Consider the following 22,358-nt stretch of genomic DNA (forward strand, 5'->3'; position numbering starts at 1 on the left):
TGTGGTTTTTATGAGGAGACCTTTTATAAAGCTAAGGCTAAAAGATCAGGCATGCTGTACTGTGTGCGATACCAGTGTCTGCTGCACAACAGTCCCTGTAGAAATGTATTTTTTCATATGTCCCAGAGTTGTATTTTTCATGACTGGATTATTGGAAGTAGATATGTACCAGAAGATACTCTAAAGAAGAGAATAAATGAAAGTCTTGCATTTCAAGACTAGCGTTCATCACCAAAGATATAGGAGTTGACTCTGAGATCCCCTTTTTTCCGTATGGTTGTGTGGAAATCTGATACCTCATACATAAAATTGCATGAACGTGTATTTATAAATTGTTTGAATGAGGAGAACCAAATAAATTTAGACTGTGAATACCTGACATTTGCTCAATTTTCTCATCAGTAAATATTAATGATTAGTCATTACCAGAAGGCACATCTGCTCTGCTGCCAGTCAAGCTACTAGAAGCACTAGCAGCAGTGAGCCTAGCTGTGGTGTGGCTCTTTTGCTTGTGGCCTTCAGTTCTTTAATGTGCATTTTAGAAATTTTCTTAGTCATGTTAATTCTGACTCATCGAAGATATTTTACCTTTCTGTAAAGGAAAAGAATACGATCACTTCATGTGTGTACAGTGTGTATGAATATGATGGAGACTGTGCACGTGTCTCCATTATTAAAATTAACAGCTTTCAAAATAGATGAATCGTTTATTTCAAAAGATCATAAAAACTAGAAACTGTTTTAGTCGGTCCTCTTTTTTTTTTTTTTGACTCATTAAATCCAAATGTTTTTTACCAAACTTTAAGTGCCCAACTTTGGGGACTTTGGACCTTTAGGACACAGAACAATACCAGGAAAAGCGTTCATTCTTGTGAGATTTTATTAACAGTGAACAATGCCGGGTTAGGAAAAATACAAGAAAAACTATTCCATAGTTACATAGAAGAGTCCTTGTGATAGATTAAGTGTTGTGTTAGCAGACGTCTAGATTAAATACCTCGAGTGAACCAGACATACACAGAATTACATTATGTTTTAATAACTTCAATTAATAATTACCTAGAAAAAGTTCAATATTTTATTTATTCGATCCTTTTATATGCGTACATGTTACAGGGTTGCTTCATTAGTTTGTACTTCTGCATCCAAGTACTTTAAATCTACTCTATTTTCCATTAGTTCAGTGGCCTGTAACCTACACAAAAGAAATTGTGCCACTTTGGCAATTTAGCTGTGAAGGTTAAAGTGGGATGATGGTGCCTTTTATGTGTACATGGCTTTCACTTAGGGTGGGCCCTAGGCTCTGATTTACCATGTGTCCCGCTGCGTATTTAAGTGATGCAAAGTGATTATCATGGGCTCTTCCCGGTGTCTGTCTATTCCACACCTGCACCCTTTTGTTAAAAACCACCATGTTAACTGAATGTGAGGTCCCCACTGAATAGGTTTCCACCCTCTGGTAATCCTTCTGCATTAGATTGATTTATGAATGTATCAGATTCTTTGTTAGCATGTAAACCACTAATTAATTTAAAGCTCTCTGTGGAAAAATTAAAGCCCTGGTTAAGGCTTTCAACAGGCTCAGATGGTGCTAATAATGGAAAAACAAGTTATATTAATGAGTTCTGATGCGATCAGCACAATTCTTGCTTTACAAACAGTTTTTGCTATAAAATACTAGAGACTGCAAGTTTTAAAGAGTGGAAGGAGTAAAAGGGAAAGGCAGGAAAAGTCTTCCTGCAGTAAGATACCCCATTATTACTAGGAACGGAGTCACTTTTGCTTGTTACAACTTTTTTAAATGTAATTTTTTAGATATACATAACAGCCTCTTGCAAAACCGCTGGGATTGAAATGCAAACCAGTCTTTTTCCCAGATTGAAGCTGAACTTCTAATGTAATCAGCTGTGATAAGATCTCTCTCTTGCTCCCTATTCTCATCATGGGCTGCTGAACTGGAGCATTCACATGGAGACGGATGTGCTAGAGTGCAGAAAAGGTCTTGATTGAAATCTTATTAAAATCAGTAGAGACTCTGACCGTATTCTCTACTTTTCCGAGCTCCAGGTTGTTTTGTGTGTAATTTCAGTTGTTTCCTCTTTCACTTTAACGTAGGTATAAGGCTTTGGTGAGAAGAAAGAGGAGATCAGAGCCCTGCCTGACGATGCTTTGTTGAGCTGAAGTGAAATGAAGTCGGAAATAGAAAGTTAAATCTCCGTCTTTTTTTTGCAGGAAGATGGAAATGCGCATTTATAGAGGCAGGCCATGATTATAGGAAGTTGCCCTTTTTCTGCACCTGTTTCCCCTCCAAAAAGCTGCGTGTACCTCTCCTGGCTCCCAGCGCAGTCCAGGCACCCTGTCTTGTGCCACATTCCAGCTGTGTGCTCAGTGCCGAAGCTGATGCTGACACTGTCCTGCTAATCATCAAGCAGGGAGCCCTCTTAAAAGGAGCGCAGGCAGCATTTTCAGAAGCTCAGCCCCTCACATCTGCACCAGGCACCTTCTCCTTACGCCCGAGAGGGAATCGTGAGGTTGTGCGTGAGCTCCAGCCTGACGGATGGCAGCGCGATGCGATGCGGTGCCGCGGCCGGGGGGCACTCGCTGTCATCGGCGTGATGGGTCTGCACCGTGGCCAGGGGCAGCCGGGAGAGCTGCAGAAGCACCCGGGTCATGCAAAAATAGATGATATTTAGTAATAAATGAAGTGTTAAAGATGAGGTACAAAAGGCTAAATTATCTTTCCCAACTTCTGGGTCTTTACATCTATGAAATCATCTATCTGTGCTCTAATTAGAAAGTAGCAGAGAGGGAGAGAGGCAAAGCTGCTGTTCTAGAATGTCTCTTTGAATATTCAACATCCTGAGCCAGAAAGGAGCAGTCTGACCCTCGTGCCTTCTCCGTGAAGCTGTGTATTTATACAACCAGCCATGCTGTCTAGCTCGTTTTTCTTAGAAACTTTGTCATACGGCCGTCAGAGAAACTAGGTGGCATTAGTAGTAGTTAACATCAATAATGGCTATTGAAATTCTCTGCAAACCTGCTTTAATGCTCCTGGACCTCATTAATTGTCCAGACCTCATTAGGACAAATGTCCTCATCCACAACTTGGCAGTTTCATCTTTAGTTGTTTTAGAATTTGTAATCCAGGAAAGTATTTTAGTTCTTTTTAGATCCTTACACATCCTAAGTGTGTCTGTGCATGTATGTATGTGTGTGTATATATATATATATGTGTGTGTGTGTGTGTTTGGTTTGGTTTGGTTTCTTCAAATTTGCAAGCACATAGACATTTTCTTTTTTTTTATTTTATTTAATGGACTTTATGAATCTAAGGATTCTTCGTGAGTTAAGGTAGTTAGACCTTTCAAGAGTTATTTTAAAGCTAAAAATAAATAAATTGCTCACTCTTCTGAAATTGAAGTATTAAAAGCCTGATTATGTCTGCTTAGAATAATTCTGCCTTTCAGGCCTATGTCAGTTCCTGGTTAATTAATTTCAGAGCCTGGTTTGGTCACCAATTGAACAACAAATTTTAAGGAACATATTCGTTAAAACCAATTTACTTTCAGTCTTGCCGTTTAAAATGTAATAGAAATCGTGTGAGCATATACAGTGATAAAAAGATGCTGGACAATTCCCCCTGCCCCAGTTAGTGGCCTTTCTGAATCTGGCTTTCAACCAGGAGAGGGAGCTACGTTCACTTAAAATAACACCTATGTCCAAAGCCCTGTTAAAAAACAAACCATCTGTTCAAGCGCAGAATATGTGACTTACTGTAAAAGTAGAATACAAACTCAGTCGTTTTTGGTTCACTGGAATTTATGGGTTTTTGTTTGTTTTGTTTCTGAGTTGGAAAATATTAGGTACGGTATTTGAAAATAAGCTGAGCTTTGTGGGGACTCTTGGTATTTGGCACTATAGAGGCAGCGATACGCTGTCCTCAGTTTTGGTATTCTCTTGCTGTGCTTGCCTGGGATGCTGCTGTAGGTGCCAGCACTGAGGAAGACCACTGTTAAATCCAAAGGACCAGAAATAAATTTTGCCGCTCCTGCGGCATACCAAAAGTGGTGTCTCTCTCCAACAAGTCTCTGGAAGTATTTAGTCAACATAAAAAAGAGAGAAATAGCATTATATAAGAATCATTGAACAGAGAAAATATACATATACAAAATGCATTTATATAAGGTCTGAAGGAGACAATCTGTAGAAAGTATGTCATAAACTAAATTGCCCTCAAGTGGAAATTGCAACTTATACATTAGATAACAAAGGCGGGGGATGTTGAAGGCAGCAGAGAAAAAGCACGTGCAGGCTCATAGTATCTGTGGATATATTTGCTATCAGAGCGGCAGTTGGCTTCAACGTGAAGCAAATCCCACTTTATGACTCGAAACAGCTGTACCCCGCTCTAGGCAATACCTCACTGCCTAACAGGAGTGATGCGCACATGCACTAATAACAGTGAATTGTAGCCATTTTCATATCAAAGGTTAAGCTCTGCAATCCTGAACTCCTCCAGGCAATGGCATGAGTTGACTCCGGGAAGCTGCACACTCACTGGATTAATATTCTTGCAAGGATGACCTGAATAGAGCCGTCGTTCTGCAGCCCGACCAGGCAGAGCGTTTACGGTCAGCTTTTCTCTAATGCCGGAAAGCAATCTCGGCTAGCGCTGAATTAGTCGCAGCGTCTGAGGGTCTGAAGAGGAAAGGTGAATGGATAAAGTGGGCCAACAGTTGGAGTTTCCTGCAAACTGGGAAGGTAAATTTATACAGATTAATGGGAGCAAAACCCCTGTGATATACTTGGTGTTGGTTTTTTTTGTTTGTTTGTTTTAAATAAACCTCTTTGTTAGTATTTTTAGGATTTGTTCTCAAGTCTTGTAGGCCCTCTTGTAAGACCAAAGAAAAACTGTTGTCGTACTGGTTTCAGTCCATTGATGCAGCTCTGGTCACAATATCCCTCCGAAAAATTGCAACTTTTTCCTGTTACAGCATCTGTATCAACTCTTCCAGTGGTTCTCTGGGTTGTTGCATTGCAGTTGCCCTCATGGCAATTGGAGCTGGTTACTGATTTGTTGCCTAGAACATGGCTAAAACAAGGCAGAGAGGGTGCGGCCATGCAGCAATACTGATTCCCTAAATTTGCCTCTGTCTAATCAAGCCAACCAATGTCAGTGAGCATTTTCACTGCTGGAGAGATGGAGAAAGTAAGGTTTTAATTTCTTCATTGTTGTTATCATAGAAATGTGAACTTAAATATAACTTTATTTTTATTTTTTTTGGTACATGGCACTAGGTAATACACAAATGAAGGCGCTTTTTTGTCTGGGTCCAGCAGAATGACCTTATTGTCCAAATGAGGAAGAAAAGGTTATCAGGAGAGAGAGAAACAAAGTTTCTGCATGAGGAAGGACAAAGTTTATGTACCAAGAGTATTGCTCTGTTGTGATTCCATTAAATGCCCATTTATTTAAATGAATGCGGCGCTCTTGGAGCTTGTACCATTAAGTTTGGTGCTGACCCTTAGAATGAGTCAGCTCAAGCACTGCTTTAGATTGCATGGTATTAGAGTAAAACTGTACTGCGCCAGCTCTGTTCAGCATCTTGTGCAATGGAGTCCTGGTCCATACTTGAGTTCTGCAGCACCAAGGTAACATCAAAATGTATCAGTGTCTTGTCCGGTTCCCAGAACATATGTAGACAGAGAATAGTCTATTGGAGATGAGTGAAACAGAGATAGGAGAAACTGGAAAGAACTATTTGCTTGTTTCAGGGCACGGAGCACTTTTCGAGTAGATGTGAAAACTAGTCACAGCAGCCAGAGCAAGACTTGAACTTGTGACTGTTCTTTATGCCATTAAGCAAAGGTTTGCTTTGTTTTTGTTTGTTTGTTGCTTTTTCCTCTTGGCATTTCGTAATCACCTTACTCTCTGCAATTTTGGTTCAAGGTTTAAAAGAAATATTAAAATAGAATGAGGAAATTGTACAATAAACTTACATAGCTTTGCATAGATCCGTATGGCTTGAGCTATCAACTATGATTCTTCCTCTCTTTTCCGCCCTACTTCAGTCTCATAATCTTTAATTCAGTTTTTGCTTTGTCAGGAATTTGCTTTTACATACTTTATGTTTGTTTTGGCTCTATGCTCACTGCATTGTGATAAAGCATCTTTTGGTATTCTATGGGATCTTTCATAACGAAGATCTCATGACATAGTTTTCCAAGTCTGGAATTGGTGATCAGACTTGCTTAAATGTCCTGCGAGAGGAGACTGTCTAGACTGTGGGAATGACTGTGATGTTTGGACTGTGTTATTTCCATACCACTTGGCATGATGCACTCTGCAGTTTTTCTGGAAACTAATACAAATAAAAGTACCAGGCCTGATACGGGGCCTTACCTGGCTGTGAAGCGGCTTTCACTCATTCTCCAAACTGTGCTGATAAGACACTCTTTCTTTCCAATAACTGCTGTGGACTTCAGATAACCAGGTGGATAAAATCCCTACTCACTGTTCTCATTAAAGGTCATATTCTTCTTTAGCTTTAGCGTTGTACAAGGCAGAATACTACCTCTGCCACCGAATTCTTTTATAATCTTGGAAAATGCTTAATGTCTGATCCAAATAGCTTATTTGTCAAACCGCCTCTATTCTGACTCTTCTGCTGGCTGTGTGATTGCCAGCGTAGGTAGTGAACTCGCTGGGGAAGAGGCAGGATCTTACTATGCTTGTAAGTAGTGCTGAGAGCCGTTTGGAGCCCGGGGGTACTGATGTGCTGTGGGTAATCACAGCCCAGCCACTTGGGATGAATACCGAGAGGGAATTTGGCTCAGTATGCACAGGCCGTGCAGCAGGCATTTTGTAATTACATCTTTACACTGCAGATTTGTGATTGGCATCCATGGTGACGCTGCTTATTTAGAAATGATTTCTGAGTGTCAGAGGAAAATTGTTATCTCTTGGGAACATCCTGTTTCTGGTAGTATCCATTAACAAGCGCCCTGGAGCACTGACTGGCAGAGTTTTCCAGTTAAAAAAAACTTTCCCCATGGCTGTCGCTGGAGGAGCAGGTCAGGATTCCCAGGCTGTTGTTGGAAATCTTGTGCTACGTACAATTGCCCAGCAGATGTTGCTGAGGTGATGTTACCCCCTCAGATGGAAAACTTGTGATGCGGGCGATACTGTACGAAAAGATGTGCCTTAAATCAAAAGCTGAAAAGTATTTTCATGCTAAAACTGGTTTTTCAGAGTTGTTGGTTGCATTCAGCAGCTGTATGTTACATCAGCTGGTAAGGGAAGCCTGCTCACAAACTGGAACATGTAGGAAGAGGTGAATGAAAGTTAGGGTGTGAAGGAGGAGTGTAAAACACATTACAGAAGGAAGAGCTTTTTATGGGGCATAAACAGGTTCGCAGAAATATCCGTGTGAGCCCTGAGGAAGCAAGAACATCAAGTTTCTGGAAATGTAATGCAAATGGGATGAAGAAACTTCTCTCAGTTTTGTTCTTCGCGTGTAGCTCCTGACTTGGTTCTGGATGCCAGGGCAGGGGCAGAGCCACCAGTACTAGCTGGGATTCATCCCCCTGTCCCCACAACAGCTGAAAAATTGACCAAAACTCTTATGCAGCCTAATTCCAGGGAGCCCAGCTCTGTTTGACTTTGCCTCTGTGGTCAGTGCAGCTGGGTTCTTTCTTTTCAGCCCTATTTAGATAAAAATTGTTCATATTTCACCTGTATTAAAATTGATACCAAGCTTGATGCCTTGAGTGAGTTATAGGAAGTTGTTTGCTGTAGTAATATATTACAGCGGTCCACAGAAGCATTAGTGAACAGCAAATTTCCTGTTTTGGAGATAAACAGCAAAATTTCTTTCTCACCACAGCTTAAGCACTACATAATTACAAGTAGTTTGCTCTTCTTACACCCAGTGGACAGACAAACCCGGTGTGGCTGTGAACCAGGCAATCTCGAAAGCATTGCTGAGCACTCGTGATTCGGGGGTGGTCGCTGTGTTGCTTTTACAAACATCTGTAAGGGAACCTTGTGTGGAAGCGACGGGAAGCCTTGGTGCGCTGGCTAAAGCGTACCAAAAATTTAGCACGATTCCCCTGACTCCTATTCTAGTGCTCTACACAACAGAAAATGCACGTGGAAGGTCTCGACTGGTAGAACACGGCATGTTAATTATGTGGTTAAGTGTTTTATTGTTCAGAGACAGATCTTCTCTCAGCCTAATAGCTGCACCTCCTTCTCTATGATATTTTCAACCAGTGTGAAGGTGGAAGAGGCAGCAGAGAAGAAAGTTGCACTCTTTGGTTTCAGTATTTGGCACTTTCTGTAAAGAAAGAAACATCTTTTCTATTTTTCTTTAAGAAAATCAAGCAGCTGTAATTGTCAACATTTGCTGTTAGGTTGGAAAATAGCAGACTTTTTAGTCATGTCTTAAATGAGAGATGAGTACATGACTAAGTGCAATTAACAAATTAGAATAAACTATGGTTAGATGCAACAAAACAGTTATATCCTATGTAAATAGATAAACGTGGAAATGAAAACCAGAGAGCTCGATGTCAGAGGCTTTATCTGTTTTTGATCTTCTCCTGTAGAAGTATACCTAGCCCACCTGTTCTAGTAAGGAAAGGAGACTAAAGGGGTAGAGCCTGGCTGGCGCTTAGCTGAAATTGGTCTGTGGAAACTCGAATAGACATTGAAGTGAACCTATTACTGAAAAGGGACTCTGCAAAATGCTATCAGGTTGTGATACAGTCTTCCAATCACTCCGGTTGGACCAGTGAACAAATGAAAAACACGATGTAAATTTGTTGGGTTTTTTTCTTTTTTTTTTCTTTCAAGTTCTTCCATCTACCAGGCTTGCAAACTCAGTCTGGCCTCTGCAAGTGATGTCAGTTCTTCTGGATGAGTGCATCATCAGCCCTCATAAAGATTTTGCAGTGGCAGCTCTGTTAAAAATACCATTTAAGATGTGCCAGCCAACAAAAAACGCACCATATTTCCCCATTGCTTACAGCAGTGCCTGCAGTGCTTAAGGAGTGAAAATGATAGAGGTCCATTCGTCAGAAAACTAAAGCAATAGGCCTCTGGAATACGTGCATGAAACAGCTGAGTAAATAAGGTGCCTTTTTTTGCAGTTACTTACCAGCCATAAATGGACTCTTCAAGCGAACACAGAAAAAATTGTAATAAGATCTGACATGTTCATGAGCAATGCTGTAAAGAGCCTGGGAAATAGAAATGCTAAATGGAAAGGTAGCTAGCAGCAAAACAGTGATGCCGGAGGTGTTGAGTGTGTCAGCTGAGAAAGGCAAAAACAAGTGTGTGTGTGGAAACTAAAATATCAGCATATCCCAGATCCGTGGGGGCATGGTGGCACTGCAGATGTTTCTGAACCACTTCTGACAATCATCGTGATCGGTTCTGTATCTTCTGTCCTCATTCTTGTTTAGCCTGGCACCTATTTCAGGTAACGTCTTGATATCCTATTTATTAGGAGAAAATACGAGTACATTCATAAGAAGTCCAGACAGTGACAAAATGTTCGCTGTCCCTAGCATCGGGGCAGGAAATGCGTGCTACTCCTAGCTTCTGAGTAAATACCAGAGGTCCCTGGAGTGGTGAAGCACAGTTCCACTGGCCTATCCTGTTACACCAAATAAAACTCTTAGAAGTTATTATTTATTTTTTTTAATGCTTTTCCTGTGTGTGCTCTGCTGCCTACCTCCTGTCTCTCTAAGACAGACCCAAGTGGGAAATGCTTGGTTCAGCCACGTGCCCATTTGTTCTGTGAGCACTCAGCTATTTAGAAAAGAAGCTGTTCATATCATCCAACGAACACGTTGGTCAGTTACAGAGGGGGAAAAAAACAACGTTTGCTTTGGGCATAGGCTCACGTTCATTTCAGATAAGCAGAAGTAATTTACGCTGTGACAGTAACCCCAGCAGGGGGATGCTGACCACGGCAGAGGTGGCGAGGGTCACAGCAGTGCTCCATCGCCTGCCTCCGCGCACAGGGGACTTCAAAGCTCGTTTGGTGGTGGGCTGGCTGCCACGGAGGTGTCAGTCCGTCACAGTTCACGTTCTGAGCAATACACTGTTACACCTCTATTAGCAGTTCCAAGAGTGAATTATAAGTGTAAGGATTTATATTTGGGCTGGTATCCATAGCTGCTGGGAATGGCAGCCACCGTAACCTGCGGTTTGACCTAGCCCAGAGAGGTGCTGCTCAGGGTCGTGCCTGCAGCCATGAAGTGTAAGCCACACGGTGCTCGTTAAGTGATGGAGACATCGTGCACAGCTTTGTGGATTGTACTGTAATTAATCTTGGGGATTAATCAGCTTGGAGAAGTTGATTGGTTTCTGATGGCCGATAAGTCCTGGTGCTAATCACAAGTTAATGAAAATAGCAATGAACAAAATAGCACAGTACTGTAATAAGGTTCTCCTTTGTTCTTTATGGGACTTTATTTTTTATTTATATGAAATCACAATAGTGCTTAGTCTGGAACTTCATCTAAACTGACAGCAATTATCTACTACTTAACTATAAAACACAACTGTGCCATATCAAAAATTAAATGTAATCTGAGCATGTGCAACTGTGGAAACAACCCTCTGTCATACGGCCCAGACCTGTAGTGTTTGGTGCTAGTTCTGCCCCCGTCAGGTCCTGTGAGGAAAGGTACATTCTTACCCGTCCTTCCACCAGGACAAGGAACATCAGAAGGCCAGGCTACTCTTGTTTCTTGTTCCTGTCTTGCTCTTTACTCTTCTTTGTTTGCCCTTTGCCCAGCACAGCAGCAGTAGAAAGGAAGCGTAAAGCAGAGACCTGTCTGCTGCTGGCAGCTCCAGCCCCAAGCAATACCAACCCCACCATGAGTCTTCCTTCAGGTTCTGCTGGCTTTCTCAGGGACGTGGTCAACGAGAACAGTGAAAATGGCTGGTATTCATTCTTCAGTTCCTTCCCCTGCCTCCAGAAGGGATGGGTAACTCTCCGCAGCCATGTTTTTGAGCAGCAGAGGAAAATGTGGAAGAAGAGTTCGTGTTTGTCTCTGTTGGTTGTAGAATGGTAACAGTAAAGAAACATCAACATTTTAATTAAACGTTTTGCTGGCCTACTGGCTTTCTTGCCAAAACACTCTTCCCTAAGTGAGAGATTTCTTTATTTACAAACTTCCATTACTTTTTTTTTTTTTTCCAGATAGTTGTTTTGAAAGCATTGCCGTAGGGCACAAAACAAAGAACATGTAAAGCGCTTGAGAGAACTTGGTCAGTGTTTTGCCTGCACTGCAAGTTAAAACAGCATAAAAACCAAAAAATCCCATGTCTGCGCTTAGTTAGACATCTTAATATAATCATGTCACCTTATCAAAAAACTGTGTAGCAAAGAGCTTGGAATTATAATCAGCTATTAAAACTTAACATGTGTTAGGGGAGAAAAAAATTTCCATTACATTACGTATTACTTCCACTGGTTCTCATTTTGGTATTGACAGAAGTTTGTTCTGCACACTTCGGAATACTAGGTATTCATATGAATTATCTCTGTCTTAATATTGTTTCCAAGTTTTTACTTGATCTTGAAAAACATTTCATTATGTTTAATTTAGGGAAATGAAATTTCTTTAATTACTGTCTGTTGAAGCTATTAAAAGCTCAATTACATTTGCAAATTCATTTTTGAAAAGCATTATCATTTTAAGATAATAATGAAAAAAAAAAACCTTGATCTGTGTGGGACTTCCTTGTTCACTAAGAGTATTCTCTTTACACTCATCCCTTGTGAGGAAATAATATATCCAAAATGGAAAAAGAATTAGGCTGAGAACTGAGGATCAATACCTGTCTTGGAAATTGGGCTATCAGTTGTGAATTTGAATGAACAGTAATCGTTGCATGAGGGAGACAGGATTAAAAAAAAATAAAAAAAAATCCTTGCCTTTGTTCAACTTTGAAAACATGATATGGAGATGATCTTTAAGAAGTTCTAGGTAATGGTGGCTACTGGCGATGCAGGTGGTTCACCTGCATAAGGCATGTCCGCAAATGGTGCGTGTCGCTGTGGTGGATTGGGTGTAACCCAATAGACAGCTACAGGTGTGTCTCCAGGAAAGGTGGTAAAGGAAAAGTCGACCACATACTTGCCTTCAGTTGATTCTGGAAGACTAGGAGTGGGTTTTGGCGTTGTTGGTGGTGTTTGTTTTCATTTTACTTTATTTTTAATGGCAATTCCAATTTTCTGTGGCCTTTGTTGCATGCTTCACAGAATTAAAGAGTTGTTGGCAATAAGAGCTTCCTTTCCAAGGGGTGGCCATGAGCCATAGTTGTCGAAGGAGATGGGCAGACAGTAGTGCTAGCCATCTAGCTCTGTGTTGAAAGGCTTTATGAATTATTCTGTGAAAAAAATCTGTAAAATAAATGTTACAACTCCAACTATATATACAGCGTTGCTCATGTAATAGCCTGCCTAATTCAGATTAATTGTAGGCTTGCAATGATAAAGGAGCTTCAGCACAGCAGTTATTCTGTTGTACAGATGCAATTAAAACCATATCAGTGCAGCATAAATAATGCTAAATTAAGTTGCTGTCCTGCCACATGGTGGCAATTTTGAGCTACTGCACAATGAAAGCCAGTGTTATTTTATTCGGAAGTAGTAACCATACCAAGAAAGTGTTTCTAATTTACTTGAATTGCTCTGGAGCAGTGTTATCACCCAAGAATATAAAGTCTGTAAACTACTGTCACTAAAATATCACTAGTAATAATAAATGTTTCCTATCCTGCTATTCATCTCAGAGCCAAGCAAAGCCTGAAGTTTACATCTGGTAGTCATGGAATACACGCACTAGTCTGTTATGAGGCAAAAGGGAGAGATCTATCAGCATATTAAAACTTAATAGTGAAAAATAAATTATTTGCTTGAAATTACTCACTTTAACTGTTTATAAGGCAGTTTTAGAAAATGCTAATACAAATTATTTAGTGCCAATTAGATTTTCCTGGCTTATTCAGGGCAGCTTGTCATTTTGGGAGCAGAATCCTATTCCAGAGAGTCATCATTTTTTCTTACTGGAATGAAAGAGCTAGAAGATACCAGCCTAAAATTAGGAGATGCTTTTTATACTACTTATATCTTGCTGTTGCAGAGCTTTAGTGGGAATAAGGTTAGGAAAAAAATGATTACATCATGAAATAATTGGGGAAAAAATTAGAGCTGTATTATAATTCAGGGAACTGTCTCTGTGGTAAAAGCCTGTATCAGATGAAAGGGTAATTCATTTTGATTACAAAGCAGCGACATAATTTTACCTTTAAGTTTATTTTGAAGAGATGTGGAAATAAAGCTACCTCTCCCTCCATGAACCCTCCAAGTGCTTAAGTTATTAGTGTTTATATCTTAATGCTTCACAGTGGTTTAAAAACACCTATAACTTCATCACTGGGAAAGCTTTGAGTGTTTGAGAGTATTTGTCAGTTTTCCCAGTATAGCTGGAAACATTAATAAAGGACAAAGGCATATTAACTGCCACTGTTGGAAAGTTCTGGCTTCAATAGCTGGCTGATTTAATAAAGTCTTGTTACAGTAAAATGATTCAGCTGTAAGCAGCCTGTTAAAATTGTAATAAGTACAATAAGCAATGCACTTCTTTTTTTCTGTTCATTGGGGTAGTGTTTTTTCATGCTGTCAAAGTCCGCTACAAGGAAAGCTGCAGTGTGCTGCAAAGTTGTTTGTCAGTGCCTTGGTTTATTTTTGCAGAGAAGTATTGATTACAGAATGAGAAACATTTGGTTTAACAGCGATCGATGAGGAGCAAACAAAGGACACTGAAGTTTCACTCATTTTAATTTGAACAAAAATACAGTACCTGGTACAATTTATGATGAAGTAACAAATGGTATCTGCTCTCTCTATTCTTATGATTCTTTCCTATCATCTGTGAGTGAAGTAAGTTTAGACAGAGGACCTTAGTCTCCTGTGTGCTGGGTTTGGGACCAGGTTGCACAAGGGGAATTTGATGGAAAGGTCCCGCCTCGCATGGGAGCCCCAGGCTTTGGGCTCTGGGTAATGGGGGTTCAGGTGCCTTCCGTGGACAAGAGGCACTTGATCAAATACTGTTTGATTACTGTGTTTTATATTGGGGGAATTAAATACTCACTGCATCAGGAAAAGTTACGCTGTTAAAGTAACCAACTAAGAGATGAAGTCACAAATTCCAGTTTCCATTTCAATTACTATTTCACACTTAATTCTTGGAAAACAGAACTGTTCCACCAGCGAGGGGATGAGGGTTAGCCCTCCTCATCCCTGCTGTTCCATGGCTGCTGCCTGCAGCAGGCTTTCAAAAGTGGAGCGTGTCTAGCTCCTCTCAGGCAGAAGAAAAACTTCAAAGCTTTTTCTTCCATATCTTTATGAGTATATCTTTACATTTTGAGTATGCTTTTCACCTGGTATGGGGCTACCACCATCTCCCCATGCTTCCCAGACCATTGCCTGTGTGTGCATAGGGACTGGAGGCAGAGGTGGAAGGTCTTGGGGCAGAGGGTCCACATGTGGGTTTAGACTGAGGCGACCTGTCCCAGGCTTCTTGCACGTAATCTTGAACGGGCAATTTATATTTCTGTACACACCTTCCTGACAGTAATTTTCCAAGCCCTCGTATATGTTGCAGCACAGCCTTTATGTTGATGAATGTCCTTATGTTTGTATCCTGCCCAGTGAGCTGGAATCCACTAATTTGGTTAAGAGGCTCCAGAGTTACTGAATGCTGATACGACAGTGATTGCAGTATGCAGCACACTCTGAACGCCCCCAACACTACTGTGTTGGTACAGATAGTCCCCAGTATTATAGCAAAATAGTGGTTTTGAGTACTTTGAATATATGTATTTATTCATAACAGTATTGGGCATTGACTTGCTACAGAAACTGATTTGCAGAATTTTAATGTGCTTCTAGTAGTAGCTATTTGTTTGCTTGATTTTGTTTTTGTTGTCTGCTTCTGCCAGTTGATCCTCAGGCTGGTACCGTGTTTTTTTCCAGACCAGGCTGTGATTCTATTAAATTATTACTCTTATTGCAAGGTAGCAGATGCGTATCATCAGAAATTGTATAAGAATTTACAGAAAGACTCACTTCAGGTTAGCAATGACTTAGTGGTGCTTCAGACTGCATACAACAATAACAAAAAAGTGTATTTTCTCCCTCTCATTTAAATTCAGTGCAAAGTAACTGTTTGAAATCAATATTAATTATACAGAAATTGTAGCCCTCTTTAGCAAATGCTTAAAAATAGTTGTTAAAAAATTAATGTGCAGGTTAATAGCCTGATTTAGAGCAATATTAAGCCCGTGTTAAGTATCCTGATGTCGACTTCTTTTGACAAAATTGTTCTCTGATGTCAACATGATTAGTAGTGTCATAGTAGTACCACCTTATGATACACTGGGAAAGCAATGATCAAATTCAAGAATAAAGAGGAATTTTACTTCTGTATAAACAGTTGCCCATTTTACTACTTATGAATTAATTTTAAATATGAGGGGAGGTTACATTTGTGTTTCATATAAGACATCTTTTGTATTTGAGCTGAGCAGTCCTGTAATACCCGTCTGTTTGTAAGAACAGTAGTTTGTAAGAAGGGCTAAACAGAAAAAGGAGGGACCACCTTCAGTGTAGCTGTAGGGCTGACTCCCTTTTGAACACCTACAACCTGTATGGCATGTGTGGTGTGTGTACGCTGAATCCCTTGAATATTTCACTTGCAGGTGTCTATAGTTTTAAATCTTGATGCACAGCCATGTTTTTAACATAGAGATAACATTGTTAATCAACGGAGTAGTATGATTTTTATGTGAAAGATAAAAAAGTTAAAAACAAAATATTCTGGTGTGGTGGGGTGACCTTGGTCCCTCAAGAGGACTGGGGAGAAAACAAGATGGAAAAGCTCCTGGGCTGAGGTTAGGACAAGGAGATCACATGCCAATTACTGTCACAGGCAAAACAGACTTGACTCACGGAAGATCAATTTAATTTATTGCCAATTAAAGTAGATCTGGATAGTGAGAAACAAATTTAATCCAACACCTTGCTGCCCTGCAGGGTTTTGTCCTTTCTCAACTACGCTGTCCCTGAGGCACCACCAGTGTGGCTGAGGGGCTCAGGGGGGCCCTGTGATAGGGCTGGAACTGGCTGGAACCAGATGGAATCATCTGGAACCAGCTGGAACTGCTTGGAACCAGCTGGAAGCAGCTGGAGCCAGCCGTGTCCTCACAGGGCAGCCCCGGCCTCTCCTCACAGAACCCCCTGCCCGCACCCAGCCGTGCAGACCCAGCACATCTCGCCTACAGGCTTTTAGAAAAAGTGAGGCTGTTGGCATGGCACATTAGGGTGGGGAAGGGGAAAATGGTTTTAGATTTTTTTTTTAAATGCAGAGGATATGAAATCGTCAGTACTCGGGAGGGCCATCAAGCACGTCCAGCAAAAAGTAGGATGAGACTTAGAGGATTTTGAAATAAGAAACCTGCTTGAGTTAGGTGAACACTTGACCCCAGTGGAGAGAGTACTCTGGTAAGTTTTTGTCATGTAGCCAGTCCTGTCACTCAAACTAGGCATCTGCTTGTTTTATTTGCAATAGCAATTGAAGGAGTTTAACTGCAAGTCTCCACATGCAAAGGCTTGACTGTTGTCCACATATAAATCTAGGGTTGACAGTGAAATAGCCCTGAGAGGAAAAAAAATGGTTAAGAAGGTAGCCTTTCCGTACAAAACCTTAACCTACTACGTGTTTGAGTCGCAATGTGTGTAAACCTCTCACCAGAAATGAAACCCTGATCGTACAACCCCTGCCCTGTACAACATGCACCTTGGTCTGCCTTTTGTGGCTGCCACTCGTGCTGTGTACTTTTATTTTTTTGTCACTTTTGTGTTTTCCACTGGGTGTTGTAGCGTTAGGGGTCATTCAAGAGCTCCAGAGCGGAGATGTTCACACGTGGGTGTAACGTGAAGGAACCAGGTCCTGACATTTGCGACGCGGTCCTGGTGAATTACAGGAGATTTAAATGGTTGAGCACCTCTTAGGAGACACTCATCGCAGGGCTGCGTGGGGTCAGTCCTGAGACCGAGAGCACGGCTATTAACCAGGGACTCTGAAAATAAGCTTTGTCTGTTTGCCTCTTCATGGAGTGCTGAGGAGCAATTTGGATCTTTCTGTCAAATACATGTCCTAATTTCAGTTGAGCCATAAATAGTTTTCATGCATTTTGTTTTGATCATGAATCTCGCTCTGATTTCTTGCTTTACTTTGAGAAGACGAATTAATGTGTGGTACATGTCCCTGACTGGATGAGAAAGGAAACATTTTGACATGAACATTTCTACATCTACACAAAAATGAACTTGTTGACGTGCAAATGCTTGCTCACGAGCATAATGAGCAGCTAGTGAAACTCAAATTGCTCAAACGTTCATGAAAAAGTAATTACAAACAGTACTTGTTCAAGTGTTAAAATATTCTAGTACTTAAAAGTATTGGTTGAGCTTGCTAACCCTGACTTTCAGTCTAGTTTGTTCACTTGAAATTTTTGCATATTTGGAAAGTTACCAGAGATTTGACAGGGAGATGTGATGAAAGCGAGGCTATCTGGAGAGGCTGAAAAAGGGGAAACAAGAGTGAGGTAAGGGTTATACTTCTAAGAGGAGAAGGTTATAGCTGCGCGAGGAGAGGCAGCAGGGAAAAGTTTGAGCAGAGCTCATGGTGATTGCAATTAAAGAAGAATTGGCAAGTGGGAATACATATCACTTCATTTGAAGATAGCAACGATGTTTCTGGTATTAAAACATATTGATGTTTCACAACACTTTCTTTTTTTATTTAACCTTTTCTTCATGTTGCATGCTAATTGTATCCCTTTCTAGTAAGCATACATTCAGTATAAAAATAGGAACCACTTCTGGCTAGTTCATTTTTTTTCACACACCTTTATTTTGCACAGACGAGCTTATAAAGGGTGTTCTGACAACACAGTTTCTGGGGAATTCAGGGATGTGATCTACTTCTGGGGACAAAAAAATCTCTGGTTAATCCTGGCCTTTCAGTACATGAGGTTCACTTCTCTCTTTTGACTCTTTGTTATGGCTTTTCTGTGTTTGAATAAAAATGTAGTTATCTTTCCTTGTAGATAAGATTGCTGCTGCTGGGAGCTGCTTACTGTACGTAGTACGTGTGAGTGTTTTGTGTCCTAGAGACTGAAAACTCTCCAAGTGTGGGTGGTAACTTATTCCTTTTTTCTCCCTTTGGACTCTTTAGTCTTCTCATTCATATGGGAAATTTCTTGTAGCTGAGAAGGGAACCCATGATTTCAGGGTCATAGGTTAGTACTTTTGTTTCTGGTCTTGTAGGGAGTCTTGTGATTTACCTGTTATTTATCCCATACCCTGAAAGAAGCATAAGCTTTGTACAGCAAGTTGCTCATATAGCTAATACTGTGTCGTGATGCTTGCCCTTGAGCTGACTGAATAAAAACTGGACATTTAACTCAGTCCAGAAGTTCCTTATGCTAAAACATTTAATTCCTATAATATTATTGTTCTTGATGAGTGCATTTGTTGCTGCGTTACGGATAGTTTTCTTAAGGTAACTCCCACATCCTTTTCTCTTATTACTCTTCAAAAAAAAAAATAAAATCCTGTGGATGTGCTGATCTTTTCATGTAGGATGATAATGCAGACTTTCCCACATGAAAATACAAAGTAAGTGGTAGCAACAGCATTCTGTGACCTACTAGCAAGAGGTAAATGAAACCTCGAGATAGCTTATGCTGCCCTTCGACCTGTAGGGGACAGTTTGAATTTGTGAATCTCCGCTGTATATTCTATGTTCTGCTAGAAAATGTGGGTTTGTGGTTAGTGGCAACATGGCTGTACACGGAGATGCAGCACAGTCATTCTGCTGGGCAGCATCAGCGGAGCTGTTCACAACCTACCAGAGATCACTGAGATGGAAGAAAGGACATTCATCTGCTTTTTGAAGTGTTATGTTTTGGTAAGAAATGCTGTGAAGTACCCAAAATATTCACAACAACTGTAGTTCTCTGTAGTCCTCCCCGTGGAGATGTGGCTTTGTACCTAATACAGAAGGAAGGTTTATCTGAGGACCAGAGCACGGCCAGTGCAGCAGACACACAGAGGTTGGTGCTGTACCACAGTAAGATCATTGCGGCAGTAATGATGCTGGGTGAGTGCTGAAGGCATGGCCGAATCTCTGTTCTTCAGCGTGTTACCGCAGTGGAGCTGTTACTGTACCACGAGGCTCAGGCACAGCCTGGCCCTTTGAATTAGCTTGGGCAGCTGGGGTTCAGAGCAGTTCCTCCGAGGTGGCTTATCAGTTACCGCAGGGACAGTAATTGGGGTTTAAGTCCAATTTCTGTAGTCTTGTAAACTTGTCTTAAGCACTGATTAGTAACCATGCCTTTCTACTGTGTCATTTTCTACGCTATCCTCTGGCTCCCTGCAAGCTCTAGGTGTCTCCTTAGCAGCAGTGAAATGCATCTGTAGAAGAGTGTTCAGCAAGTGTCACCGGAACAGCATAATCTTAAAAGTTGGTGTTGATGGGATCAGATCTCAAGAAATTCTAACTGTTTTTAATATTATTCTCATATCACTGGCCCGAATTAATGTTCATGGGACAGATTCTCTTTCCCAAAGGTGCTGTGTGTCTTCTTCTTGGTGCTGAGCACTCTGCTCTTTTCGTTTTAGCAGAAACAAAGGATTACTCAGCACCTGTCAAAACGTGGTTATGTAACAGTAAGAACAGAGATTAGATAGTTTTGTTAGAACGATATCTTTATTTTCCAGTAATTTGTTTCTTGTTTTGCAGTGTTACATTTCCCAGATATTGTGTGTGACTTACTAGACAAACCCCCTCTATTCTCTGAGTAATTTCCCATATTTTTGCGCAAGTATGTAGTAGATATTTCATTTAATTCCGTGCAGCCTCCCTTTGTGGCATCTGCTTATTTATCACTGTCTTTAAGATCCCTTTTCCACTTGGTAATGTTCTTATTTTTGGTCCCTTGGTTACCACTATTATAAATTATTATCCAGTAAGATTTATAGCTGTAAGACTTGTACAAATAATGTATCTCTCCCATTTAATGGCTTAACACTAAGATGCCTTTGTTATTTTCTAATGAAATTGTATGTATAATTTCTAGATAGTTTTTTGCAGGCATGTCATGAAAATTTAGGTCAGCAATGGAACTCCATCAGACTGTCTGACAGGCTACAAATCGCAATTCACCAAGCACACAGAAATTTTTCAAAGCATATAGGTGGTGCACCCAGCATAGCTTTACAGTAACTTAACCCTTCCTTAGGCAACTAACGCCTTCATTGGAGGAGTATAATGCAGTACCATGTTAATTGCTTTTTTATTATTATTATTGACTTTTTATCCCATTTAAATGCACAAGGAGAAATCTAATTTAATTTAATTTCTGTGTAACAAGGTCACATGGAAAAGGCTGTGCATACATTTTTTTTATTAAATTAGCATTTTTTATAACTTTTCAGTTCATTCTGCTCTTCCTAAATTGCATTTTACTACTTTTTAAATAGAGTTTTGAAATCATTAGGATGCTTTTCTGTGATGTTTTTGTATCTGGACCTGAAGTTTAAAAAAAACACAGATACTCCATGACGAATGTTGATATATCCAGGTAGCACGGTATATTTGATCCTGTAGTTTAAGAATTAGCAACAAGCATAATCTATTTGCCTTTGAGAACTAGCAGTAAAATTAATGGCATTTTTATTCCTATAATTTATTGGACTCCCAGTGCTTACAGGCATATTCATATGTTTGTCATAGTATTTCTATATATAAACTCAAATAGACTCTGTCCTACTGACAAGAATCCTGCCCCTTATTTTTTGGTTTTGTTTTATTTGTTTTTTGTTTTGTCTTATTTTTCTGGTTTTGTTTACAGCAAAACCAGGGCTGCAGAATCGTGTCCTTTTCTGTTCTTGAGACTGAATCATTAAGGGATGGGTGCAAGTTGCCATCGTGACTTGATTCAGGCTTCCTGTATCTATCACCAAGCAAGATAGATCACAGATCTTAAATATTTTTGCAAAATTTATTTTGAGTTGAGGTGAAGAAGGAGAGGGACAGTGTTTGGTTTTAAATAGCTTTGAAGCTGACTTCAGTAAGTCTGAGCTATGTAAGTGTAGCTCAATGTGATGGGGATATTATGAAAGGCTCTCAATCCCTCGTTTGTTATTCTGTGTATCATTGCCATTCCAAAAATAAAATAAAATGATTGGACTGCATAGTTGATTAACTGATGATTTTTCCCAAATTAAATATAAAATTTATCCTAAAAGTGTTTTACATGTACAATTAATAAATCACTTTCTATGGTCTTTCAGCGTGAGAAACTGATACATGAGCTGGAGGAAGAACGACATTTAAGACTTGAGAGTGAAAAAAGATTACGGGAGGTAACACTGGAGTCAGAGCGTAGCAGAGCTCAGATGCGTGGGCTACAAGAACAGTTTTCCAGGTATGTTGCACAAATAAATTACATTCAAAATAAGGGAAGAACAAACTTTGGTTCAAAAAGACTGATCAAACCTCTTCATAGCTTGAATGGGTGGAATCTAAGGCAAAAACTGCTTTCCCTCTGAAGTTCTGTAAACGTAGCAGGATTTTGGCTGAATGACTGTTGTGACTGTTCTACATGAGGTAAAATTTAAAAGGCTTATGCCATTGTTCACTATAACGGTGAACGTTTTAATTTCCAGGATTTTGTATTGGTTAGAATTCCCGGTAATATTCTAAGATGTACAGGTCTTCACTTCTCAAAAATAAGTCAATGTTTGGTTGCTTTTCTCTTAACCAACAGCAGTGGTTTTGATCAATCTCAATAATGACAAAAAAAGTGATGCCTTTTACCGGGTAGGTAATCATTCTTCTTGGACAAGCTTAGCGTCTCATCCTGCATTTACTGGAGCAGAGCGTTGTGCTAGAGCAGAGCTCCGCTTACAAGGGAGCCAGCCTTGAAAGGGGGATTGAAGACAAACTATTAATTCAGATGGTCACATTAAGGATTGGAGTTCTTTATTGTTTTTATGAGGCATGATGAGATCTTGTACATCAAATAGAATTTTTTTATTGTTTTTGTCACGTGAACAGAAACAAAACAATCAAACCAGAATTGAAAGAGACAATGGAATTTTATGTTGTGTATTTTCCATCAAGATCCAGTATTTTAACTCAGTCCCTCAGGTCTCATTCCCTTAGGCCCCCAAATCATTGAAAAGTTCAAGTTCAGTTTC

The 22,358-nt window shown here is 40.2% G+C and overlaps 1 protein-coding gene across 20 annotated transcripts in view; it reads left to right on the forward strand.

Annotated features, from left to right (window-relative positions):
* NCKAP5 (NCK associated protein 5) overlaps positions 1-22,358 on the forward strand; it is a 439,736-nt gene that overhangs the window by 229,894 nt on the left and 187,484 nt on the right. For 17 of the 20 annotated variants that reach the window (XM_083841922.1, XM_083841921.1, XM_083841907.1 and 14 more), the window contains one exon: positions 21,450-21,583. The exons of 1 other annotated variant lie outside the window; for it this stretch is intronic. In XM_083841922.1, the coding sequence (XP_083698048.1) occupies positions 21,450-21,583 (134 nt within the window). Of the gene's footprint in view, positions 4,762-21,449; positions 21,584-22,358 lie in introns of those variants that run through there. 2 more of the 20 variants (XM_083841915.1, XM_083841919.1) reach the window with 2 other exon arrangements.

Source organism: Anser anser, assembly GCF_964211835.1.
Source record: "Anser anser genome assembly, chromosome: 6".
NCBI classification, from domain to species: domain Eukaryota; kingdom Metazoa; phylum Chordata; class Aves; order Anseriformes; family Anatidae; genus Anser; species Anser anser.